Source organism: Coturnix japonica, chromosome 3, assembly GCF_054131305.1.
Source record: "Coturnix japonica strain WE chromosome 3, WE-NBRP24, whole genome shotgun sequence".
Classification (NCBI taxonomy): Eukaryota; Metazoa; Chordata; class Aves; order Galliformes; family Phasianidae; genus Coturnix; species Coturnix japonica.
Genome location: NC_140665.1, coordinates 35,570,771 through 35,598,642, shown reverse-complemented (window position 1 = coordinate 35,598,642; position 27,872 = coordinate 35,570,771). Strand labels below are relative to the sequence as shown.

Below are 27,872 nucleotides of genomic sequence, written 5' to 3'. Positions count from 1 at the left end.
TAAAGTGTATCACCTTACACTACAAGAAGATCTTTCTGTTGATTATCTTTATTAAATCTACTTTCAGAATGATTCTCCTTGTTAAATTAATTTTCATGTTTTGGTGACCTTTAAAAAGTAAACATGTGTATAACCAGAGGCACTGTCTTATCTGCCAAAACAGCACATTCTTAAACAACTTATAAATATACTGATAACTCAATAGTTTATATTTACATGTTTATTAGTTTATTCATTTGATCAATTGAGGAGCAATTAAAGTACCTTTACTTTTTTTATTTCTACTCCAGGAATAAGAGCATTGAAGTTCAGCAATTGTCAGTGATTTGGTGACACACAGAACTTGCAATGCAGGCAATAAAAACCGTGGAAAAAAAAGTGACTTTTATAAAGGAAACACTTTTCACAGAATCCTTCCTAAAGAAACAGGAGCGCAGCAGAAGCCCAGAGAGCAGACAGCTCTGTGAGCAGCAGCCATTGGAAGGAGCTGTCTGCAGCTCGCAGTGCTGTACTGAGCATGTCCCAGCGGAGCCCAGTGCAAGCAGCACATTATGCAAAAAGGCAGCTCTAGCAGATGGGAGAGAGGCACAGCAAGCATTTGCTTCACTTGCATCACCACCGCTTGAAAACAAACCTGGATTGCTAGAGGGGATCTTGCCGACAGGCCGAGGGAGAGAAACCCAGGAGCATGGCTTGATTACTGAAGGTGCTGCGTTGCGAAAAATCATGGGGAATCAAGATGGGAAGCTAAAGAAAAATGCAGGTGATGTGCATGAAGGAGGAGAGGATGCCTCTGGGCCGAAGGATACAGATGGCACAAAGAAGGTATTGGGAAGCAGAAGGGGACTGGGGAAGCATGCAAAAGGAAGTGAATCTGGTAAAAAGAAGGGTAAATCAGATTCGAGAGCCTCTGTGTTTTCAAATTTGAGGATTAGAAAAAATCTGTCCAAGGCTAAAGATGGGAATAGTAGTTCAAGGGAGGATGTTTTGGAAAGTCAGGCCTTGCCAGCCGGAGACCTGGACAGTACTCATTCGATCATTACCAAAACTCCAGACATAAGCATCTCTGCAGATGAAGGGGGTCTTTCTGATACAGATGCTGAACATTTTGAAATCAGAAATGAAACTGTCCCAGTTGCTGCAGAGACACAGGATGGACAAAGGACCAGCTCTGGCTCTGATACAGATATATACAGTTTCCATTCAGCCACAGAACAAGAGGATTTGCTTTCTGATATCCAGCAAGCTATTAGACTGCAGCAGCAGCAGCAGGGGGCAATTAACATTGGAACGGAGGACCTTGTCACCAAAACAATGGGCCGACACATGGCTAATTCGCAAGCAGCCCCTTTGGATTTTGAACGGTTTCTTTCAGTAACTGCCACTGACAAAGAGAGTAGCCCTGATGCTGTGGAGGCTTTTCCAGCAGAATCTGAAATTGCAGAAGACGTTCCTGTTTCCTGTGCAACTGAACGTGAACTGAAAGAAGAAGTAAATGGTACAGGCTCTCCTGGAAATGGTTTATTTGAACCACAAGAACGTAAGCAATTGCCTGAGGAACAGCTCACTGCTGGAGTGGATGCTGTAGCTCGTGAGCTAGATGGTGATTTAAATAGAACTGCGATAGAAAATGGGTCTGAGGCACGCAGCTTTGCAATACATCCTCCAGCCTCAGCAGCAGCAGATTCTGAGGCTAAAATTGCTGAAGTGCAGGCTGTTGATTTCCAAGGTTCAGTAACAGAGGATAGTGCTTCAGACGCAGGCCGAGATTATGCTGCTGAGACTCAGGAAGGTAAACACACTCCATCAGCCAGTCAAGAGGACTTGCATAATGGTTTATCTGTGGAAATGAAAAATGGCATTATACCCTCTGAAGGAACAGCAGGAAGTCCAATGTTTGGCTCCCGATGCTTTAAGCCCTATCTAATTAATCCTTGTTACATCAAAACCACAACTAGACAACTGAGTTCTCCCAACCATTCACCTTCTCCCTCCCCATCTCAGAGCCCACTTTTTACAAGGAGACAAGAGTCCTTCCACAAAAAAGAAAAGGTTCCTATTAAGAAGCAGAGGTCTGCTAGTTTGGCAGGTTTCTTTAGCCGTTCAGCAGACTGGACAGAAGAAGTATCTAATTACAAAAGTGAGATAACGCAGAAGGTGGGCTCTGCAGGCTACTTGGAGCATAAGGGGTTTAGTGAGAAATTTCAAACAGAAAGAGTGCCTTTGACTCATTCAAGAAAGTCCTCAGGGGTGCAGGCTTCTACAGAGGCATTTCCCAATGTCTTTTCAGGTGAGTGACATGTACTAAGATTGTTTTTTGTTGTGTTTTTGTTTTTTTTTTCCTCTAGAGTCTTTGAAAATTTAAGAAAAAAGTACTTGAATTCAGTCCTTTGTATGTACTGTTGTCTGTACTTGTAGTGACAGTTTTAAAATGGAAGGCCTAATCTTACAAACACATTCACATTTTATTAATGAGAATAGCCTCTCTGTATTCAGCATCAGCCAGGCAATAGTGCCAGTCAAGGAAGTGCGTAACTCTTTGAAGTTTTTTGTTTTTTTTTTTCCTTTTTAAAATTCTTTGTCTACATCCTGTTGAAAAAGGCTGAGTGCCTTAAATTAATCTTGAGAAATGCCAAGAGCTGCACTGTTTGAATCAGGCAAGCACACAGTTTAAATGGGTCTTTCAGATCTGAAGCTTTCTATATCTGTGAGCTTGTTTAAGGTTGTCTTGTTTGGCATAAGATATTTACAATGTATATCAAAATTATTGTAGTATTTATGAGAGCTGCACCTGGAATGAATCTGAGGTGATTTAGTATAAAAAGGAAAGAGGCATGCAAGCAGATATGGACAGCACTACAGAAAATAACTAATTTCCCCTTCAGAAGGGAAAAAGATGAGGAAAACATGTTAATGGCTTTAAAAGTCTTCATAAAATGGAGAGGAGAAACAGAATAAATTTTGGTAGTTCTGATAAGCTGTTGCTGAGGCTGTAAAATGAACTTATTCAGGAAATAATTCTTTTATCTTGTCTGTGGGGCAACTTGCACATTGTCACAAAACTGTAGAAACAGAGTCTAAAAATGAAACGAAGTGCAGGAAAATATGCACACTATGGAATTTTGTTTGTTTTTTCTTGTTTTCTCAATCTGCTATTTCTATATGAAAAACTAAGGCATTTACAAATAGAGAAGGCCTCTGTCATATATATGAGGTACTTACACAGGAATTTTAGCAACATATTCCATTTCCTTTTCACTTAGGAAAAAATGTAAAACTAATACAGATGACCTACAAACATCTGTTACAAGATTAAAGCAGTTGCATGTGTAAATCACTGTTCAGGTTTATTTTGAATGTGTCTGTTTGAGGTGCATGAGCACAATAACTATATATATACATCAGTGATGTTTGAGAAAATGGGATGAGAATCTTCGTTTATCCCAAAAACTAGTGTGATTTTAAAATCTCTTTTAAGAAAGCAGTTGAGCCATTTCTTTTTATAAAGAGTAGTAGTTATGATGCAGATTTCATAAATTATGTAACCTGTAGTTATCTGCATTCCCTTTCTCTGTGTGCGTTATGCTCTGCTGGGCATCAGAATATTACTATTGAATGAACTTGCCTGGAGGTGAGGGGGTGGGGAATTAGTGACTCTTACTTTTTCACAACAGCAAATCCCAGCATTTGGAAGATAGAACTTTTGTCAGATTAAAATCACCAGAATCCTTTCATTATTTAATTGTCTTGAACAGAAATCCCCAGCCTCTATCACGAAGATTAGAGTTCAAGATGTTCACTTGTACATATACAAAAAAGCACAACCTCCCCTGTGAATGGAAGCTACCCCTCTGAAGTGAGCTAAATACTTTCTGTGTTTTTAAATCCCCTCCACCTGTTTGCACATAATTAATTACTAGCATTCCAATCTAAAGTTTTACAACTGGAGGTGATCTCTACTTTTTGTCTTTTAGTGTATAAAACACATTTTTTGTTGTCAAGATTTGATAGTTCTGTAAACAGCTTAAATTGCAAAGCGTTAGATTGCATCACTGGTAATTTGGCTCTTCATGGTGGTGTTATGATGAAAATAAATGTTCTGTAGTAGACTCCAAGCTTTTTTTACCAGGAAACATATTTCTTCACATTTCCTTATGAGTTTTTTATTATCTCTTATTTAAGTATTTTTCAGTTTTGTTTTTTGGTGTTTTTTTGGTGTTTAAACACACCAACAGATTAGACTGTTACTGTGAAGAGACCAATGTCCAATGCAACAGTAGTTCTGTCTCTTATGGAAATTACTATGACCCTCATTTGCATGTATATGCCAGCTGTCTTTGAAGGCAGAGGACAATTACACCTTTCAGTTCATGCAGAATAGCTTGAAATGAGGGAATCAGAAATTATATGATAACGCTTCATCTGTTATTTGTTGGTCTTCTGCTTTTTGTAAAACATAAGCTGAAAATGACAAGTTGAGAAATTATCAGGAATTCTAATAATAATAATAACTAGCATGAAAGAAACAGGAAAACTGTGTGAATACAAAAGTTCAGTTTAAACTGTATGTCATTGCTGTAAGGGCAAGAAAGTCTTCATTTAAACTAGTCTGCATAGCAACAAAGACAGAAATAATTTCCAGGCAATATAAATACTGTTTTTGAAAATTGGTCTGTGTTAACTGCACACATTACACACATCAAATAGATGATTACTATCAGGCTTTTATAAGTAACATTCTTTACAGTGGCTCATTTTTATGTTAAAATAAAAACAAAACCAAAACAACACAAAACCAGCTTCTTGCCTGGAGCTTTGAATCCCATCTTGCTGTGCAGTGACTGTAGCATTGTTTTGCATTTCTAACTAGAATCAAGTAAAATATTCCACAACATCACTTCAGTCATTGATTTTAATGACAGCATGTTCTATGCAGATGACTGGCCTGGTTTGGCACTATGTTGTAGTTTGGCTGTGTGCCACTCGAATTTCACAATGATCCATGTGAATTAAAGCTGTTTTAATGTAGACAGAAACGAACAACTGGAATTGCAAATTTGATTGTATGATCACTTAAAAACAGTCTCGTTTTGGGGAGAAAGAACAATACAGCTTGCCAAAGAAAACTTTTCTAACTTGGCTTCTTCTGTATAATATTATGTTGATTTATGTGAGGAAATAAGTACAACATTTTGAACTGAATTTGATGGAATGGCAAAAAATGGGGTGTGGACAAATTCATGGCTATTTTATAATTAAGGCAGCAGATCTGTTTCTCCTTTGTTGAAGACAGCTGTATTTAAATTGCAGTAACAGTAATTACAAGTTCTAGATTACCTGATGCACAGAGGAGTTATGGATTTTATGTTGTGGTCCCAGAAGGGTAACAACTGAACCTGAATGAACAGGGTTGGCTATTTTACTTCAGTCTGTGGCAATGAATGACTTTTTGCTGGCATTAAGAAAGTATCATAGTGGGTAATGAAACTGATGTTTCCAAACCTTCACGAAACTGGAATGGAAGAACTAAGGGACTCAGTTAATAGAGAGAAGTTTATCCTTGCATTCATTTGAGTAGAAGTGATTTGCAAAGAGGCTAAGAAGAGGGTCTGTTACATAAAATGAATGTAAGAGTTCCATCAGCTACTCCAGGTTAAACTAACAAAACAAACCCTTGCCCTTTCTAATCTCTGTTGGCTGTCTGTAACACATTTGCTGCATTCATCTGTTTCAGAACTGATCTGTTGTCTTCAAATATAAATTTGTGAAGAGAAATTTATCCTGCTTTAGATATAGAAGGAGGGGGGTGGGGGGAGATCTACAAATCTGAGTTATCATAAAATGAAACCTGAAGTCAAACCTATGTTAACGTTCTTTTGGTCTCTCTCTGATTTCCATGGAATGCAAGACTGCTTCTCACAAAGGCCACTTTATGTCATTTCTGCAATGTGCTAATGTCTTCTACACCCACTTGCTGTTCTAGTACATTGTCTGCAAGTTCATACAAAGATCTTAGTATAGATAAGTATGTGAAAATTTGAGAAACTATAATGGAAGCCTGTGTCTGAGGCATATAGTAGAGCTTTTAGATACTTTCACAAGGTTGTCTTTTTTTTTTTTTTTTCATTCTGATTCATGTGATTATGCACATAATATGGATTTGTATCTCCTGGCATACTGAGGAAAGCATTTATCATGCAGCTGTTATTTAGGACTACCTACAGTTTATGCTTTCACTGATGATGTTTGTTAGCACTAATACCAATGTATTTTATCTGATGCTGGGTCAGCATAGCCTCTTCTAACTGTCCAAGAGCAACCCTCATGTGATTATGGTATCAAACACTCCATTTAGTTTTATTTTTCAGAGTCTGATGGAAATGCTCTCTTTGTTTTTTATTATTATTATTTTTTGCCTAGTAAACCCAAACCTGAGGCAAGAATATGGGCAACAAAATTGCAAACCTCCAGTCCAGCTACAGTAAAATGTGTTTGAAAATGGACTGCAATTCATTATGGAAAAACTGCTGAGTGCTGATAAGCTGCTTTAATGGTACTGTGCCAGCACTGCAATATGGTATTCAGAGAAATGTGGGTAATATCACTGGAATGCAAGGCTGTAACAGTGTTGTTTTGTTAGAGTCTCATGATTAATACCTTGATCTTCTGGAGCTTCATTGGAAGTAACCAGTTTTGGTCATGGGTTGAGTGACTGCATCTCCCAGGCAACATCCACCTGGGCAGCAATAATATTCTAAGGTCTCAGTCTGTCTTCTTCCCTACTGATCTCTTCTAGGGAATGAAGATATAAAAGAAAAAGAACAATTTGTTGCACTGCTTGTATCTGATGCCTAGCACCAGCATTCTATTCATCCAAATGGGAGCTGGCTAAAATTAGTTGTTAAGGACCTTATTTGCTTCACTGGTTTAATTTTTGAAAAGAGCAAGTGAATCTACTAGTGCAAATTTATTAAGTTTGAATCGATTTCTTGTATCTAAATATGCCTTGTTGTCAAAATATTGCTAAATTGTTAAATAGCTTATTTTATTTTATTTTTGAGACGGGGATTGGGGGAATCCTGAGTTGTTTTCCAGATGTCTGTCGTCTTAAGAATTGTGTAGGTTCTTTTGAGCAGGGAAAGACAAAACCCAATTCTACTTCTTGAAGCAGGCCTCACTCTTTTCCTCTGTGCAGTGTATTTAAAGAAACATAATGTTGGCATGGAAAAGTATCTCTGTGAATATTTTAGGCTGCTTGTTTACGAAGAATCAAGCTCTAATGTGAATCATGGTAATAGAAAGTGTGAGAATAACAATTAGCCAAGATATTTTGTTTGTGCTCTAGTTAAACCAAACTCAGGATATGACCAAGAGTATTCTAAATTACTCCTGCCAAAATGTGAACTTACATAAGGGGTAGTGATGATGAAGCATATACATGTGGGTGTTTTTGTGACTGTGATTATTTTCAGGCCTAACTTAATGCATAATTCTGTTGTGGTTAGGTGGAATATGACAGTTTCTGGAAACTGTCCTTTGTCCTTTGTGGGAATGAGATGAGTTAACACAAGGAACACAGGGCTGAAGCAGTGAGGCACTGTGCAAGGAAGGTGATGGATTTGAAGACTTGACAGCGTTGCCTCATTCCTCCCTCAAGTGTTAATACAAGGCAGTTTGCATATCGTTAAGTGCTTCAGAAAAGGCAGCTGAAGGAGCGGTGTCATGATGTTGTTTTCTTTAATCAGCAACAACTTCCTGAATTCCTACATTGTTGTTCCTGTGAGGGATGTTAGTAACAAGATGGCCTGTGAGTAGAAGTCCACTACCCTTCATTTGACTTCCATGTTGCTAGTGCCCAGGATGTTTCTCTCATGTGGATGGAAATGGCTATGCTCCCTGAATATAAGTAGGAAGTGCGCTAAAATATCTAATGTGTTGTTTTCAGATAAGTACAGAACGTATCTTATTTTATCTGTAGATGTTTATGCTGTGAAACTCATGAAAGCAGCTAGTTATTTTGCAAGGGTAAGAGGCAGTGTGCAGCATCACAGATGTAATGGTGAATCCTAATATGCATAAAATTAAATGGAAATATATAAATTCACAAGGCAAAATTGTTTGGAAACTTAATTTTGGTGTTTTGACATATGTAGCTAAATTGTGGTAGGAAAGCATTGTTAGAAATGAAACTTGTCACTGACATATTCTTATTTGTCATTTTAAAAAAAAACAATGTTCGGTCTCAGTATCTATAGGAGTCTTGTCAGAGATACCAGAGCTCTGAAACTGTTACAAATTTGAGTCAGGAAGGAGCACAGATAAGTTTATTGAGTAACTAATTACAGGGGGTAGCTTTGATTCTAGAGTTCATTTGGCACTGAGATCTGACTCGGGCATCCCTTGAAATGCATAATAAATAGTAGGTACCAGGGCAAAAATAACTGTTTTATCCTTTCCTCTTCCTAGCAGTGACAGGGGATAAAGTCACTGCACTAAAAAAGGCAATGCTGTATTAGCATTATAATTAACTTTGTTAACATCTGCTAGCAGTCATGGAACAGAAGTGGTTTTCATTTAAAAAAAAAAAAAAGAAAAAAGAAACAAACTCCAAAACATATTGTGTTCATAATAGAGGGTGTGGATCTAAACACTCTTTTTGTCATGCAGAGTCATGACAATATAGTATGCTGAGAAATAGCTGAGGAAAATATTTGATTACATCAATAAAAACAGAAAATCCCACTTAAGCACATATCTTGTGCTGTAAGTTTTGTTTAGATGAAGTCTAGAAGAATATGTCTGAACAAATATGAGTGTATATATATATATATTTGTGTGCGTGTGGAATGTAGTCCTTTTTCTTTATATATTGTATGAACACAAGAGTCAGCAGTTTTTCATGGTGGGGATTATTACACTAGGGCTGCCTCGTTCCTGTATAGGAAAGAAAGTAAAGCACGTTGGAAACACAATGACTAGAATGAAGGGAATCAGTTATTTGTGTCCCGCTTTGGATGTTTTCAAGTTCAGTTGTGTTCTGTGACTTGTGACTGCTTGGAACAGTATTTAAAATTCTCAGGTAGGGGTAGGATGGGCTTTATTAAATGACAGATGAAATGTGGAATAGTTAGGAATCAAGAAATTTTACAGAATTGGGTTATAAAGAAGATCATACTGTGTGTATCAGTTTGGACTGAAAAAAAAGATTTTAGCAACAGCTGCCCAAAAAGACATCAGAGGCTTTTCTTAAAGAGCTAGACAAAGAAATGTCTTTCCAGCAGCCTGTGGAAAACCTGGCACAGAAAACCACCTTCATATCACAGATCACTGCAGAAACTAAAAGGATAAAAATGAACAGTGTGAAATGCTTACTGAGAGGAATCTAAGCACCTGGGAAATGCAAACTGGATGTTGCCAAAGATGCATATGGTGGTTTGGTTGATAGAAATACATTGAGAGGTTTAGTAATGTACTTCTGTCACTCATAGTACTATTGCATTAAAATCTGAAGAGAAATTAAAGTGACGTGAAGAGAAATTAAAGTGACTGTTGTAAAAGTTTGCATCTTGTTAGTGTTTTCAGAAAGATATTTTGTACTGCATACTACTGTTGAATTATAGTTGGGAAATTGTTGCTTTAGATTTTAGTTTCTGAAAGTCATTTAGGGGACGCAACAAGAAACATTCTTACCTCTCACTGTATATAAGATAGAATATATGTAGTGCAAGGCAAGGAATTTTATTTATATATATACTTTGTCTCAGCTTATGCTGAGTAGTATATTTGTCATATTAGAATATTCAGAGTGGCAGAAAGATAGAAAGTCTTAGCCACTCTGGAAGCAAAATCTTAAGGAGCTTAGTGCTCAAGTTAGTAAGATGGAGTGCCTTAAGGAAGATGGAGAGCTTAAGAAACTTGTTAATTTGCAAGAATTTAGACAGAACTGTCATAAGCTATCACAAATACTTTATATTTTGAAGTTCTGGTGATAACAACGTTTTAATACCTGCTTTTCAAAAAGTAATATGTTCTCGCAAATGATCCATGCGGTCTGAGTCCTCTCAATTTAGACTGCAACAAGTAATGCTTTGGGATAAATCTTCCAGAAGAAAATTGTATGATATAATTAACTACTGGCCATACGATAAAAGGCTAAAGAAAAGATGGAATGTAATGTAGTGTGCTTTTTTTTAGCAATGGTCAGTAGGACTGCATTGATAACTTTTTATGTGAAGCTGCTTTCTAGACAGTGCAGAAGTTGATAGGAAGGAGTTGATCCATACATAACAAAATGCTGTGGATCTCTTACCCAGATTTCTGTTGGCTTTGACAAAGGACACTGACTTACTATTTCTCTTTTTCTCTATGGAGGAACAACTCCATATGGGCCCGCTTCTACCTGTGGTAGTGACAGCTTTCTCAGGCAGTGGGATTTCCTCATAATGTAGTTGTAGTTAATGCTATAATTGGTAGTGTTCCTGTGTCTAGTAGCATGTTCTTCTTGGGCTTGCTGTTTAAAGATATAGATGCATAGTTCAGTCTTGGAATTCTATTTATTTGAAAACTCATTTTACTTGTAGCATCCTTTCTGAGGTGTCTTTTTACTTCATTAAATATGTGGTATTTCCTTGTCTACTTGATTTCTCATGGGTTCTCATTTTCTGATTTTGGTAAACCTTGGCCTTTTCTGTCAAGGCCTGAAAGAATTTCACTGCTGTTTGTGTGAGGTGCTGCTTCTGACTCTCCTGTGCTGCAGTATTGGGGATGGCAGCAAAAGCAAGATTATCTTCTGAGCTATAGCTTGTACCCTTCTCACTAAAGGGAGAGCACAAGGTGCCTGGCTCATTGAGGGCTGCCTTGAACACCTGAAGCTGATTGTATTATGTTTCTCCTTCTGGGATGGACCATTTGTTCTAAGTTGAGCCAGTTGAAATCTCAGTGATATGGTTATTTGAGCTCTCTTGCACAATTCAGAATCTGTTTAACTAATCAGGGATAACTTTGGGACTGAAATAAAGGAAAAAGTTTACATGCTCAGGGGTAGATTTAGTTTAGTTTTAAAATATATCTAATATCTAGTCAAGTTTATTCACATAAAATTTCTAAGAGCATACTTCTATAATGGGAAGGAGGTTGAGTTGCCAAAGGATTTGGGGAGCTTGACACAAGAAAGTCATGGTGTTTACTGTGATAATCACGTAGAGGATTGACAGAAGGGAAAGTAGTCATAGGCAGTTTTACTATGGCTGTTTTTTGAGTCTCTAAATGTTATCAATCCAGCAATACATACTTTTTTCTTTTTTTTTTTTAAATTATGTACTATTGACTTTGTAGTTATATTGAACAGTGCATAGGAAGGAATGGAAAACTGGGAGGAGGAGAATAGTGTTTGTATATGTTGTTTTCCTAATTCTGTTGTTTAAACAGTCTTTTTTCTTTTGATTTCTGTGTTTAAGAGCATTTGTGGGCTCAGTTCCTATAATCCATGTGAACAGAAACAGAAAATCTGCAGATGGAATATCAAAGGAGGATAGGATAGGCCTCTAAGGCATTTTAATGCATACCTAATTTTAATAATACTTTAATTACTAGAATAAGAAAAATACGTATTTTTACAGTACATGAAAATATAGGAAATTCTCTGTTCTTTCATTCCATATAAAAAGGAGCATACAGGCATTTAATGTAGATATTAGCCATTACACTGAAATAAAGGTGAAATGAAATATTATAAAGACAATCATGGGAATTTCTACTATAACCTTAGATCTTGACATATTTTGTAGTTATTAAGGTTTAAGTTATCTGGAAACTAATTTATTATGTATTTCATTCTATGTGTATTTATAGTGGAAGGATTAAGTTATTATTTAGTTGTTATGAAGCTTTGTTGCATGTGCTGACCTGTTTGGTGATATTCTGTGACTTGCATAGCAAAACTGAGAGAAAACTATTTTGTGGCTTTAAGGAAGAATATATTGATAAAAATTCAGTCCACTTTAAGAAAACAAAGAAACAAAAAATCCTCACAGGATGAGAGATCTGAAAAAATATTCCAGTCTAAATCAGCAGAGGATTAAAAGCTCTGCAGTGAAAAAGTACAATAAATGAGTTCTCTAATCCAGGAATAGTGGGTGTAATCTTTCAGATCAGTCTTCAGGAGAGTAAGAGACTAAATATTTTTAAGTGCAAGTATATGTTTAATATGTGTTTGTGCAGGGTTGAGTAACACAGTCATCTCTTTTTCTCCTGAAATAATAAAGCAAATTTATAGTTCTTTTGTTTTCCAAGTTCCCTCTGTAGCGTATCTGTAATGCTTCTTCCTCAGCAGACATATTCTATACATCATGTAGGCTAACTGCTACAGTTTAGCTGTAAACTATGACATTCAAAAAGAATATGTAGCGAAAGGAAAAATATAAATATTAATAACTCAAGGATCAAAAGTCTTACAATTGTTTAATATGTGAAATGCTAGCCATGCTCTGTCGTGTATGTCTATGGTGTGTTAAACAGCAGAAGGGTGAGAATGAAGTGTGACATCTTTATGCTAGGCATTAATCAGCAAGCTTTTGCTTCCCATTTTGGGGAAATCTGATGAGAAAAACACTCACAATTAACTATTTAAGAAATTACGTGTAGTTGCTGCATTATCTTTGTCTCTCAGAAAAGTTTGTCCTCTTCCAGCATTTTGGGAAATATTTAATGCTGCACAGTTCAGGTGTTTTGCCAGATAATTTAGGCTTAAGTTATGATCTTGATGTTAGAGAAGGAGACAGAAAGCATTTTGGAATTATTGCATTGCCTAACTTCAGACTGCTATGAAAACCAGCTTTTCTATTTCCCCATTTGTGTTGTGATTTTTGTTGTTGTTGTTTTTAATTTATAGAAATAGGTTTGCAATTGTAATCTTGTGTGGACTGAAAAATTGTAATAGGGCTACAACTGTCTCTCTATATTTTTTCCAAGCTAATAGAAAACATGCAACATAGATATAGATCATTTCATCTTTCTTTTCCTGTTTTCTTATGTTCCAAAAATAGAGCAATGCCCATGGTACTTTTTGCTTCAAAGCTTTTTGAAGACCTTTCTTGTGTGAGCATTTATCAGAACACTGAAATTAGAGGCAGAGGAAGGAGAAAAAATGCAACCTTATTTCAGTTCTTGAAGATGTAAGCAGTATGTGTATGAGTCATCCATGGCATGAACCTGAGTAGGGCTTTCAGGATTTGTTACACTGCAGTTACTCGCTTCTCAGTGGGAGAAATCAAAGTGCTAAGACCATCTCCGGCTTGTATAGGTTAAGGTTTGCTGATGCAGCTGCTCTGCTAATGGTGGAAGTGCGGTCTAATTGTCACAGGAGACCAGCAGAAGGGAAGGCTTTCGGACCATAACTCAGTGTGGCTGTCAGGCTCAACTTTACTCACTGACAGCTGTGCTCTCAGGCTTTTGCAAGTGTAGCACACGGATAGGAACCACATCTTTAAAGATAAATGTGGAGTCATAACAGCAGCCCTCAGTGAAACATTGTAAGCACTGGTGTGATGCAGTACATCAATGCATGGGTTTGTTTTTTTTTTTTGTTGGGTTTTTTTTTTTTTTTCAGTGTCTGTGACTACAGTAGTTCTTTCTCCTGTTTCTCTCTTCTTGTCATCTCTATCCATCTCTCACTCTTTCCTCAATAAATATATAATTCCAAAGCCTACAACATGCTTATGGTATTGCTTGCTTTTAAGGGTTTTATTGCTCTTTGAAAGGTCGGTCTTCTAAGCAGAGAAAGCTATAGCGCGAACTGATTTAGTTAAGATTTGCCAGTGTCTTTCTGTGAACTGCACTGAACATGCTTTTAATGCTTGGTAGTCCCATATGCAGTCTAGTCTAAGGTAAACCCATATTTCAGAAAAGAATAGTACTTTTGCATCTGCTTGAGGAGAAAAAAAATGTTGTCCTGGAATACAAGGTAACTGTAATAGAAAGACTGAATGAATTTCCTTCTAAGGTAGGCATCCTCTCCTATCAGAAGTGACTCAGTCAAGGTCACAGCAAACAAATCAGTCCAGATTATCCCTACTAACAGTAGCAGTTGCTGCTGTGTGTAAGGAGAGCAGAGGAGAATCTCTGATTATGTCTAGGCTTGTGCCCAGTAGATAAAGCTTCAGTAAATCTAAAGTTGAAAATGAAAAATCAAGGACTGCAAACATCTGTGTTTATTTTAGAGAAAGGGAGGCAGCATGAAAGGAAGCTATACTAGGCCTTGTGAGTTTTTGTTTTCTAGTGAATGACTTGCATGTTCTACAATTGTTTCCAGTTGTGGTTTAGATAGTGTTTTAAGTCTCAGGGATGGGGGAAAATACTAATGTAACAAAGGAGTTGGCAAGATCATAGTTCTTCTTCCTAATGGATATGAAATGAAGAAGTAGATGACATGGAGGCGGAGGAGAAATGTTTACCTGTTGAGAAAGTATTGAAAATATTGCTATTGAAATTGACTGGAACTGAACCTCTGCCTTAAATACATCTGCGACTTTTCTTTTTGCTGTTTAAGGGATTGAGGGATTAATTTTGTAAATCTGGTGTTTTCAATTTTATGCAAGTTGTCAAAAATTCATTTTTATTTGAATTAGTTCCAGATGTGCACTATTGGTAGGGTGCTAGCAAACTAATTCCAGTTCTAAACAAAGCTGGTTTATTGAGACTGGTGTTATAGAAGACATTTTACTATAACTCTACAGAAACATAAACTTTGTCTTCTGTGTATCAAAATCATAAATATGCCTTCTGCTTCATAAGCACCTTATATGGTTGCTTTGACATAACTGCAGGAGAACATAGAGGCAGCAGGGCAGTGGAGCCCACTGGCATCCATGGGCTGTGAAGGACTTTGAAGGACTTCAGTGATGGAATTTTTTTCGCAGCAGTGACAACTATGGCTTTTACCTGAAAGCAAGTGAAGGAGGAACATGAGGTTAACAAGGGGGGGGAACTACTTACTAGTAAGAGGTGGCTTTTATATGTCCTGGTTGTATGTAAATCTTCAGTCCTGTCTGGAATTGCTGTACTGCAGGGACTCACTCGGCAGTATTGGTGAAGTCGCTTTATGAAAATGAATAATGTCTTGCAGTACTGAAAGGCTTTCTTTCAGTAGAGTATCGCCTCACCCCCTTTTAAGACAAACCATGTTGTTGTCTTTATATCTTTGGCTTTCTATTTTTTGGTGAGAGGTTTTTCTGATACTTGAAATGACCGCTCATTGTGATAGTAAGACCTAGATGCAAAAAATCAGTGGTGTGTCATTGTTTTAAATATATTGCTCATTAAGTGCTCTAAATTTATTATATTTTAATGTTGATGCAGGGATTTTTTTCACAGCTGTTCACACAGGAGCTATTTCTGTATGCACTGAAAAATCAAACATGTTTCAGCTTGCTTTTAGTAACGTGTGCTAAAAGAGCAAGCTGAATATATTTTTTGAAGTTTCAATTTCAGTCTCTGTCCTCCAGTCTCCATAAAAAGAGTAAGGAGTGCACACAGTGTTAGAACATAGATAGACAAAAACATTACCTTTGTCTTGATGACTTTTTTTTTTTTTTTTTTTAATTCAGTGTGCATCTGTTCCAAAGGAGAGTTTAATAACACTCTAGTTTTCTGGCCTTAAATGATTGATGCTTAAAAATTAAAATTTTTTAAATTTTTTAGCTAATATCACTAAATAACTTCTACTACCTTATGTATTCAAAGGCTGAGAATACACTAGAAAGAACACTTCAAGTGCAGATGGATAAAATGGCATAAGTAATGCAGAGTAATATACAGGAAATGAAGTTCATTCATGATGTTTTCTTTGTTTTTTCAGAATCCTGACCATGAAAGTTGTTAAAAGGCAGCAATATATAATAATTACTATACAAATTAAGCTGAGTAAATGCCAACTAGGACTATGAACAGCTAACAGAGTATTTGATCATGAGCAAGGCTGTTAAGAAATTAAAGAATGATTGGGTTGGGGGGGGGGTGGAGGGGGATGGTAGAGTTTCATTTCCTGTCTTGTAATTTACTGCTATTATTCCTGTTCATTAGCTTAAAGCAGAAGTGTGTGGAGTGGGGGAGCATGTTCTGCAAATCCAGGAGAAGACTCTTTTAAAAATGGTGAAATTCTTTAAATATAGAAATGTCTGGGGAAAAAAATATGTCATGCACATAATGCTATACATGAATTTTGAATATTTGAAGTCTAATGATGAAATGTGTAGTGTTCAATGTACTTCAGATTAATGTAAAGCAACACAGTATTAAAACTTCATTCATTAGATAAATAAACAGAGGCATATACAAACAGTTCAGAAAGCAGATATCGCATCACTCTATAGGTGATGAAAAGGCAAACTAATCAGCAAGTTGATCAGAGCATAACAAAACCTGTGTCTCTTTTGCCTGCCTTACAGCATTGTGTTTAATAAAAGACTAGGAAACTTGGACTAATAATTTAGAATTATCAGATCTCTAGATGTGAAGAGGAAAATCTTAGAAATAACTTTTAATGTTTTATTGTATTGCTTATTTTTGGCTGAATTGCCACGTGAAGTTAAAATAATACAGAAACTTTGGGCTAAATCTCAATTTCTTTTTCAAATCACATCCAGATGTTTAAAAAAAATTAAAATCTTCAGAAAGCCTTGAAAATTTTGCATTTGAATAAAACAATTTGAACAAAAATCTTTTTTGCATTTTTACATGAAAAAAAGGTTTTCGTTGTTGTTTTAACAGATCAAAATGACACCAAATTGCTTGATTAATGTAATGAAATTTTCCTGGAAAATAACTTTGTCCTCCAATGAGTAAGTGGAAAAAAGTAGACTATAGAAACTGATTTAGGTATAAATTGTATTCGCAGCTAGTTCATTCTGAAACATGTGATTAAATTTATTTCTCCCTCTGCCTCTCCCAGTAGGTCTATTTCTGATCTTTTTTTTTTTTTTTTTTTTTAAATTTATATATTTATATATATATTCTGTAAATTTGAACATTGGCATCTTCTGACGTTTTAGAACTTAATCAAGTAATTTAGTGTTCTTATAATGTCGATTGTACTGCAGTTTACATATATTACTGACTTTTTTTTTTAATAAGTCTCTTCCTGACTGCATATACAGAGTATGAAGATCTTTCAGACCTCTAGCATTGTCTCCTCTAATGTGCTTTATATCACATGCTCTCCTTTTGTGGTCTGGTCAGAGATCAGTGAAAACCCTTTGATCATGAAATCCAGCCCTGTAACAGGAATGGATTGCTTTTCTGATTCTTGGAAAGTTTTGTTTCTCTAAAATGTCTTGCTGGTTGTGGCACTGCATTTTATCTTGGAACACTCTGCTGGAGCTGTATTAAATATCATTTTAAGCTGAGTGGTTATCAATTTTTCCTTTTGTTGTCGCTGCTGTTGTTATTCTTTTGAGACTTTCTCCACAGTACTGGAGCACAGTTTCTTGAAGTCTAAGATTGCTTTGATTCAAAAAAACAAGCAGCAATTCCAAGAGCTGGGAGTCTTGATTCCATAATAACTTTGTGTGACACTCCTGGGGGAAAAAAGACGTATTTCAATTCTCAGTAATTGTATAGTATAAATAGGAATTTGTTACTTCAATAACAACTCTTGCTTTTCCTGCTCCACAGTGCAGCCAGCTGAATGTACCTTTTCTTGAACATCCCAACTAATCAGGCTACAGATCAGACCAAATAATTAAAGCTTTTATATTAAGTTTTATTATCAGGTGCTTATTCTTCAGAATACTTTTTTTTATATTAGCTTTTAATTTCTTTTATTCATTGAGATTTTCAATAAGCGTTGCAATGCCTTGATTTTTGTACTCCATAGATAGCTACAAATTCTTATTGATTTGTGTCATCGTGTTGGCAGGACGAACTCTGCTGGAAAAGCTCTTCAGCCAGCAGGAAAATGCACCACAAGAAGAAGCAGAAAAGCTATGTTCTCGTATTATTGCACTGGGTCTCTTACTTCCATTCACCGATTGCTTCAGAGAACCATGTAATCAGAGTGCCCAGCAAAGCACACCCACTTTTGATGTAAGTACTGGAAAAGTTTTCTTTTGTCTTTTTTTCCAAGAGGGATGTAATTTATCAGTGCCTTATGATTGCTTGAGAGAGACAATTGGTCTGGAGAAGGTTAGCCATCTTAATGAAAACTGCCCTTCTAAGAATGGCCAGCCAACTTCCTGATCTCACGTAAATACACTTTTGTGCCTTGTTAAGCTTACTTGGTTTCTTGGCATTATAACTCATATCTTATTGTGTAATGTTGCTCTGTATGTTTTCAGGGGTTTTTTTTGTGTGTGTGTGTATGAATCCAGGTGCTTTGTAGGACTACCAATATTTAAACCTAATATCTGCCTCACCAAAAAAATGTAAATAAAAAAATCAGCCAAAAGCAACACAGTGAAAGCACATCTTAAATGAAACACAAATTACACATCTAGCAAAGACTTTTTTTTTTCCTCTGCTGAAAAGATATTGGATACAAAATCGGGCAAGAGTCAGTACAAATTTACTGGCATTCCAACCACACTGTTATCTCTGACTTCGAGCTGTCTGGCCTCAATACTGTTATTGATGGCATTTGCATATGGTTAAGGAATTTAAGAAGGGATAGTGTTGTAGACACTGCCTAACACACTATTCCTTCCTCTCTGATAATAAACTCAAAATTAAGATTAAATTCTATTGTTTAATACTGCAATTGAGTTTTTATGGTGAACTTATTATTGCAAACTTTTCTATTGAAATTTTAGCTTTAGTCAGTCTGTGCATCAAATTACATGACTGAAGATAACCAGAGTTTTATCAGATCGTCTCTATTTTACACATAAAGATGAAACTTGCTTAGATATGGATAGCAAGTCATTGGAATGGATATGAGAGAACTTGAGTATTTTTGACATTTAAAATATTTTTCATGTTGCTAAAGGGTAGTGTGATATATAGATGATAAAAGGAACATACAAAGAATATATCTGGATATATTTTTAAAACAAACATGCTTTCTTATATGACCAAGCTTTTCTACAAAATGTCTTTAGCAACACTGATTTTTTTGTTTTGTTTTTTAATTTGAACATATTTTCAAACTATGGGATTTATTTTTGGGGGAAATGAATTGAAGAGAATTGAACTTTGGGTATGAATATAAATGGCCTGAATAACACTAGTTTAAACATCACACTCCATCTGAACGTTTCTCTTTTATGGTTACACATACTCATAAGGTTACTGCAAGTTATGTTTTGTCCATTTGTTTAAAACAGCTTTAGAAATATTTTCAGTTCTCCTGGTTTTAGCAAATATTCAGTTAATCTCATCTCCTTTAGAGCTTCAATTGCAACATTTACCGGAGGGTAAAAAAAAATAAAATAATATTAATCCTCCCCAAATAGCAACAAACAGGATTTTAGTGTTGATCCAACCATTGACAGAGGAGTTAAATTAGCCTTAAGCAATGTCCACCTATCTAGAGTTAGGAGATAGATAGTCTCTGACTTTACCCCAAAATTGGATGCATAGCCAGTCCCATACTCTTCCTTCATCTGAGTTCATCAGACGTGCTGCTTAACAGCCATTGCCTCAAGTTTCATGTTGGATACCCTCCAGTTTGGCGGGTGTCCTTTTTCACTCAGCTCAAACTGCTATCAGCAAAACCTACTGTATCCTTGTCCTGGTTGGAGCCAGGTTTAACTACCACCTCACTTCACAGTCTTCCTACTCTGCTACATCCAGCTCTCGTGATTGTTTATTCCTTAAGGTTACTCATGGGACTGTTTTGATTTTTGTTGTAGTCTGGTTCTTATAAAGTCTTTTAAGTCACTCCTTCAGCATGTCTTTTTGCTGGATTGCCAACCTTTTTTTTTTTTTTTTCCCCCACTGAAATCCTTCTTTGGATCTCTTCTTTTTCCTTTTGTGACTGATCACATGTATTTCTGAGTTTTCACTTAGCTTTGTTTTTTGTATTTCTTTTCATGTTGAATAAAATCCATTATTCCTCTTTTGCTTAATGTGGTCCCACAGACTTTTAAAAGTGATTACAGTTTATGAAAATAATTTGGTAAGTTTTGTTTGCTCTGAGATCTATTTCTCATGGTCTGAAATGAATGTAAACAGATTATTTCAAAGTCATGCTTAATTTAACCTGGCTAATGCAGAACACTCCTGTGGCTTGAGATATTTGCAGTTGTGCACTGATTATATTCTCATCTTTTTTGATTACTCATGTCCAGTAGCCACCTTTGGTTTTTCCCTCTTGTGCAAATATTCAAACTTCTGCCTGCATTCTCAGCAACACAGCGGAGAACTGTTTCTTTCTTTCTTTCTCTTAGGATATTCCAAACTTTAATGTGTTTCACAACTCTTGCTTTTTTTTGCACTTGTATTTTTGCTTTGTGTTTCCATATGGAACTGTTGCTTTCTCCTTTGTTACTGTGTGGTAAAAAGAAAGTACCAAAGAATATGCAATGAAAGCATGAATCGTCAGACAGATAACAGATCTTGTAAAATTTTTGCTGAGGATATTTTTAATCTGGTCTCATTGTGGATAGATTTTAATGATGGTAAGAAATAACATATTCTGGAAATGTTGGTGATCTTTTTGTCAAATTTCAAGTTTAATCCAAATAGCAAAAACTTGAGATCTACGATATTTTCTTGTTGTTGTTCCATCTTGGCCTATTTTTGTCAACTTTTTGTTTGGGGGAGGAAAAAAAAAATCTGTCAGATGTCCAGAATAAAAGATTAGTCTGAAAAATAAAAGTTGAGCAAAGCTCTAAAACTAACAGAAGTAGACAGATTGGGATTTTTAAGATGTTTACTGTTGAGCAACAGTGGAAGCTTTCACTCCAGCTTTTTCTATCTACTTATTTTATAATGGTGAAGAATAAGTAAACATACAATGGCAAATTTGTTCTCTAGAAATATTGCCTTTTTTGCTGGTTTCCTGCCCCTTAGAGGGGCTGCTAATTATTGGCTAATGAGTGTCATGAATTCTTAAATGTCACATTATCTTTTCTGCATGTCATTCTGCCTGTTTATGAAAGAAAATAAAAAGTATATTAAAAAAACAAAACAAAACAACAATCTGATGAATGCAAAACTTTTAGAGTGATAGATTAAGGAAAACCTATTCAAAGAATGTACTTCTAATAATTATTAATTTTTTTGTGTTACTGTAGCCTGGTTTCTTCCTTTTTGTAGTTGTGACTTTTGAAAAGTGCTCCTGGGGAATCAAAAGAAAATCAAATATACCCTCTGATTGAAAGGAATGTAATAAACTAATGCTTTGTGGAAGACTGACAGTCCCAACGACTGTTGTATGTTATTGAATAATCTGACTTACCAAATAAGTGTATCTTTTTAGGATGTTACCTCATTATATTATCTTATTGGAGCTCAACATAAGGTTTAGCTGGCTAAGCAGTTAATCTTTGGCAAGAACACATCCCATGGAATTTTTCAGACATTAATAGAATCACAACTTTCAGTGGAGGTCTATTAATGATGTATTAAAGGAGCTAGAACATGGCTGAATTTGGACAGCCATCAGTAAAGAGTAAAATATATTAGATTTGAACCTTTTTGAACACAAATAAAAGCTGGCATTCTCCTATCAAAGTGAGGCAACTATATTCAGTTTTACCGTTATTAGCAAATTCTGACTGTATTTGGCACTTGTCTGCATTTTATCCAGTTGTTCAAATTACTACTAGTTTAGAGATCTGGTTCTTAATTTTGACTTCCTACACCATAATTTCCAGGTCATTCTGTGCAGTCTTAAGATATGGGCATAATTTTTCCCCTTGTAGCAGTTTTGTGCTAGGTTTTTTTGGTTGTTGTTTTGTTTTTGTTTGTTTGTTTTTGTTTGTTTTTGTTTGTTTGTTTTTCCTGACACACTTTTCAAGTAGTCTTGTTTTGCTTCTTAACAAAGAAAATAGTATATTGGGGATAAATTAAGTAAACAAAGAAAATTTGTGGCATAGAGCAGAGAAGACATTTTGATCTGCTGTTTTAATCTTTGTTTGTCACGTAGTTACCGTGGCAGTTGGGTTTGGCTAAATTATACCCCTCCTAAATCCTCTTCCTTTTTTGCTGCCCAATCATAATTTAAGAAACTTTTTGTCTTTTGTGGTAAACAACTCTTGAGTGTTCTGAGGAGTAGTAACATGAAGACAGTTGGATGTTCACTGAACCGAAGTATTACATTGTCTTCTTGCTTCCTTTTTAAAATTTTAATTGCAACTTTTAAAATAATTTTTTTTGTTATGTTTGCTGTTTGTGCATTTTTTTTGTTTTTCATGTAATTTCAAGAGGAAGGTTTTAAGTGGTAATATATTGCCCTTTTGAATGAAATTGTGGTGAAATAAATTTTCTGATTAAACAGCTTCCCCTGGAAAATTCATATTACTCAGAATCAGACTAACCACAGAACTGTACTAATGTAGGTGAAACCAACTTGTGATGAAGCTTCTTGCAACTTACAAGTTTCTCAGAAAGTGAATGAGAAAGTATACATATCCAGGTGGTCTAAGAAACAGCTGATATGCTAGTGGTTTTGGAATGTGGTCTGCCACGTGGAAGTTTGAGTCTCATGTGTAAGGAGAACGGATCTTCAGGTTCTTCTGTTTCATTGTGAGAGAAGTTCAATCTTTCCAGCTATATTAAAACCAGAATTGTGTAACAGGAAGACCAGGACAATAACTCTGAAATTAAATAAGAATAGTTGCTGAAATCTCAAACTACCATGTTTTCCCATGGTAGCCCTAACCAAGGCAATTTTCCCTGTTCTTATCTGTTGGACACAGGACTGAAACATTAACAAAGTTTGATGCTGTCAACAAGTTTGCTCTATTTTACTGAAGAGATTAAAATCTCCTCTAAATTATCAGTGGAAAGAAGTGTTTCATGGATTGTGGAGCTTGGGAGGTACTCCTTAAGTGTGTTGCTGAAGCACCTTAGTTTTCTAAAAGGAAGCAAGTCAGTTGAATAACTGAAGTGCTCAGTCACAAATTTAGTTCATGGGAATAGAATGCTACTTCAGCCATATATTACAGTATTCTGACTGACTTACTGATTTGTCTGCCTTGAAAGGCATTTGTGTTCACTAAAACAGCCAAAGGTAGTAGAAGCTGCATTCAATGCTGCACTTTTTTTTGACAGTAGTTGGATAGATGGAGCTTTGCTACTAAACTTCTCATCAAAAAGTAAACCACTTGTCCTTTTCTTGATAATATTGATTTCTTTATTTTAAGAGCTGCTTAAAATAAAACAGTCTCCTGTTGATAAGAGCATTCTAAGGTGGATTGGCTCTAATTTCTCAAACTAAAACCTTGCTTGTCAAATTAACTACTTATATGCAGTAGGAAAAGGTAAATATATATGTAGTATATTAGAATGGTTAAACTTTCTGAATGGAAATATTTATCTTCCATCTGCAGTAAAGAAGATAGTGCTGCAAACATTTGCATGCAATGTGGAAGTAAACTCTCAGAAAAGTTCTTACCTTAGAAAACTTGTTTTAAGCTATGGGAAGAGAGTGAGTTAATCCATAGACCTGACTGTACAGTTCTATTCTCAACATTACCTACTATAAATGGTAAATTGTCTATTGATTAGTTATCATCAGATCCTGTAGCAGTTTGCCTCACCCATGTGCAAATGCTCCGCACTTTTAAGAGCCAGAGGAAAGTGCTGTGTAAGGACATGTGAAAACCAGAATCGTCCACGTGACATGGCATTTAGTGCACTGGACTCAGGGAGCTTTAAGCTCTAAATGTCTGCACAGAAATGAGTCCAAATAGATAAGACTGGGATCTCTTCGTATAAAGGTTATTTCTTTTATCCAAAAGCAGTACTTTGTACTCTTTAATAGTGGAGATTGAGCAAGACAAAGTGGAAATTCTAGATGTACTCAACGCTTGATCAAGGTGAGAGAATTAATTTGTTGTGCTTATATTGATACATAGTAAAAACTGTTGTGGAACTGTTACAGAAGAAGTTGGAGGTGAAAGTCTGTAGTTTTATGTATCCCTATAATATATTTATTAATTGAAAAACAAAACATGGATACTTTATTTGTATTTTTTGTTGTTCATTTTTCTTGAATAGTATTTCAGCATCACAGAATTGACTGTATATAGCCTTTATCAAAATTTTCCAATAATCATGCAAATTTGTAGGTGTATAGGTTTCAGAAAAAAAAAAAGGTATATGTTACTATATTGAATGAGAAGGAGATAAGACTAAGGGTAAAGAGATTTTTTGACAGTATCTTGAGTGATTAAGAATTAGGACATTCAAGTGATTTGTGTCTTGGATTGTGTGGAAGTGAAGATAGGATTTTTTTCCCATTTGCAGTGCCATTTCTAGAATATCAGCTTGGCAAGTTTTTCAGGCTACCTTTCCATGAAAAGGAATTTTCATAGCAGAAATTCTGTTTTTAAGTTTGCAAGTAGTCTGTAACCAGGTGGTGTTAAATACCTTCCTTATATGTGTTGAACAGTGATGCATTTTTATTTTAATCAATCATTTTTTCAAAATGTCATACGTCTCTGTAAATATCTATTACTTTGCAGACTCTTCCCTCATCTTTCTTTGTATATAACAGAAAATGAGAAATTCCAAAACAAGCAGAGCAGCAATAAAAAAAAAAATAAAAAAATTCTTCTATAGTAACCAAGGTTTAAGTGTATAGAATGGAGATGTCTGATGTCTTAACTGTTCATAATTTATATGCTGTAAATTATATTAGCTGAAACACAGGTACTTCATATTATGTTATTCTGATAATGTATTCTACTTGTACCATTATTCGGAGATATGATGCTTGTGTTTTGTTTTGTTTTTAAATTCAGGTAGACTAATCTTGCATCAAAGTTTATTTTTTAGAAGGTTATACTATATCTTTCAAGATATTGAAATATCATGCCTGGGAATATTTTGTCTTCTACTTATATTATGACAATAGATTGTAGATTATATAGACATTTTAATTTTTTATTTCTCGATGTCCCTAAATGTAATCGCAGTGAAAACTGTCTGTGATTATCCAGATAACTGTCTATACAGATTCTTGTTCCTTGGATTGTGTCTCTCTAAGCAATACAGTGGGCAGCAATATTTTGTTATGGTTTGTTTCAGAAATATTTTCCTATTTTTTTGAGATTTAGATGGCACCAAAAAAGAAATAGCAATATTTAGCACCATTTCCTTTTCTTTATACAGTAACCACAGGCTTCTCTCTCATTCCTTCTCCCTTTTATTCCCATGTTATTGAAATTTAGGCTGATGTCTGAAAATGTTTATCTTCTAAAAATAAAAAAAATTGTATGAATTGGATAAATGCAAAGTACCAAGTTACTGAAAGAATTGCGTTAACCATGCATGTTTGGATAGCAAGTTAGAAAAGGATATTGTATAAATGGATAAAAATCTTTATTTTTGCCTTTATTCAAGGACTGTTTATGTGTCTGGATTCTTCTAATGTTTTTCATGCTGGAAAGATCTAATAAACTGCTTTCCGCTATCTTTGCTGCAGAATTTTTCCTTTCTAACCTGCATTTGCCTGTTCTAAGTTGTTCGGAGTAGAAAAAAGCTGTACCACTCTTATCGCAACTTATTTTTAAAGAAATAGAAGCTTAGTCACATGGAGTAGAAAGTTAAGTTAAATGTGTGTTGTTCTCTTCCCATGTCCTATACTTGTTTAGGATCTATGTAAAAGAAAAAAAGAAAGCTTAAAATTAAAGATGAAATATGTAGCAAAATATGTTACCGATATTGAACTAACATAGGAGTGCAAAGCAGGGATCATAAATGTGATCTTTGAAAGAAATTATTATTGAGGGTTATCATAATGTTTATCCTATATGTTGATTTTTCTAGTTATGTAGAATTTTGCATAATTCCAGACCAAATGCTATGACATGCATGCTCTTGCTTGGACTGCTTTTTGTAGGATTTATAGTATTAAAAATATCTGATCTCAAGGTGTATTTGTTGATGCGTGCTGGGAATAGCAACTAAAACTACTTAAATGTGATCAGCTATTCTTTTCTAAAGTTGAAATCATTGGTAACTGTTTGCTCAGCCTGTTATCAGAGAGTCTGGATGTCTCCTACTTATACAAAATTGATAAAATTCAAAGCTACTGAAAAATGTGTTTGGATCTGACACCAGATGATTAAGAACACTTTAATTTACTTCTAAAAGTGTACTTACCTTTTTATTTGTCTCTCTATGAGAACAGAAATGTAAATGAAAGCAACAGATCAGCAGAGTTGTAGAGAATAAACATATCTGTTCAGTTTATTCTAAAAGAATCCTATGAAAATTTGGTTTATTTTTCTAGTTTGCAAATATAAATATATTTGCAATAAAATATTATTAATTATTATTAATATAAAATAAAAAAAATATATAGCATACGAATTAAAATATTTTTTTTCCTTTCTGGGCTGTGAACTAGCCACATTTAAATTAGTATTGCCATGCTGGATAGAAACTTCTCTCTCTATGAGAAAAAGTGTTGGAGTTCCTTGCACACTCTAAAAATGCTGAACTGTAGAGTCTCTTTTTGAGCATGTAGATAAGCAAGATTAGTTTTTCTGTTGTTAACAGATGTTATTTCAAAATCAGAATGTACAGTTCTTTCCGTATAGGTTTATTTTAATACTTCGCACAAGATGGAGAGTATAAAAAGAAACCTGCCTTGACACATGAACTCTGTGTTGGAAACAAAGACTGATATTTTGATATTGTCTTTATATATGAATATGTTGATCTTTTTTTTTTTTTTTTTCAAATGACCACAGCAAGACCAGCTTTATACTTGGGCTGCAGTTAGCCAACCTACACACTCATCAGATTATATCGAAGGAAGCTTTCCAAGGAGAATTCCATCAGCGTGGCCCCCACCCAAACCTCCAGATGAAGAACGACTTAAAACTCCAGAAGCAGGTATACTTTTTGGATGTAGATATGATATATATAAGACATTGAGGGAAAAACTGCTGCCTTTTAGTATCCAAGTTATAAAGTCAGTATCTTAACTTCTAACAAATCTGAATTAGAAGATCTTGGGTTAGCATCAGAACAGCTAGATTCATGCTATCTAGCAGAAAATATTTAGCAAAAAATGTATGTTTATTTGCAATCCAGATATGCACCTGGCATCTGCTGACTAGTAGATTTTACCAGGTCTTGTGACCTTTGTTCAGTTACCTACCATTCCATTTATTCCCCTCAATTTGAAGAACTGAGTCATCAATTCAGCAGATCTCTTTGTATTTCATGTACAATTTGGGTGGAGTTAATTTCAGATGTCCATTTCTTGAGACCACAAGAGCAAAGTATTCCTTGCATGGACGTTATTTATTATGGCAATACTTTCTTATTGATGCAGTCACAAGCAAATAAGCGATGCCAACAAAAAATGCAGTGTTTCTATATAATTCTGTTTATGCAGTGACTTTTACACTTCTACCAAAGCAACTCTATTACTGGTCAAGGAAACGTTAATGTATGCATCTTACTGATGCAGTTCAGGGTGTGGGATGATCCAGCACTGGACTATTACAGTAGTTAAGGTTTTTATTGATGAACAACTTATTATTTTATTTTGTATTCAATAAGAACGCTGCCATATGTGGTAACTGAATTCATTGCCATCGACTTTGGTTTGCTTTTCTTGGATACTTGAGTAATGGATATGCAATCAGAGTGGCTGACTTTGAAAAACAAAAGGAGGAGTATTTTATTCCTTGTTTTACTTTGAGATTTTAGCATGGCAGGCTAGTGCAAATGAACAAGGAGTTTTATGTTTCTAA

General features: G+C 35.3%; 1 protein-coding gene across 6 annotated transcripts in view; it reads left to right on the top strand.

Moving 5' to 3' along the window:
• The first annotated feature begins 304 nt into the window (after positions 1-304).
• Positions 305-27,872, top strand: part of FMN2 (formin 2) — a 131,620-nt gene continuing 104,052 nt past the window's right edge. For 2 of the 6 annotated variants that reach the window (XM_085541271.1, XM_085541270.1), the window contains exons 1-3: positions 312-2,290; positions 17,912-18,078; positions 26,859-27,003. In XM_085541271.1, the coding sequence (XP_085397397.1) occupies positions 349-2,290; positions 17,912-18,078; positions 26,859-27,003 (2,254 nt within the window). In that variant the 5' untranslated portion in view covers positions 312-348. Of the gene's footprint in view, positions 2,291-17,911; positions 18,079-26,858; positions 27,004-27,872 lie in introns of all 6 variants that reach the window. The other 4 variants (XM_085541272.1, XM_015857765.3, XR_014943910.1 and 1 more) reach the window with 3 other exon arrangements.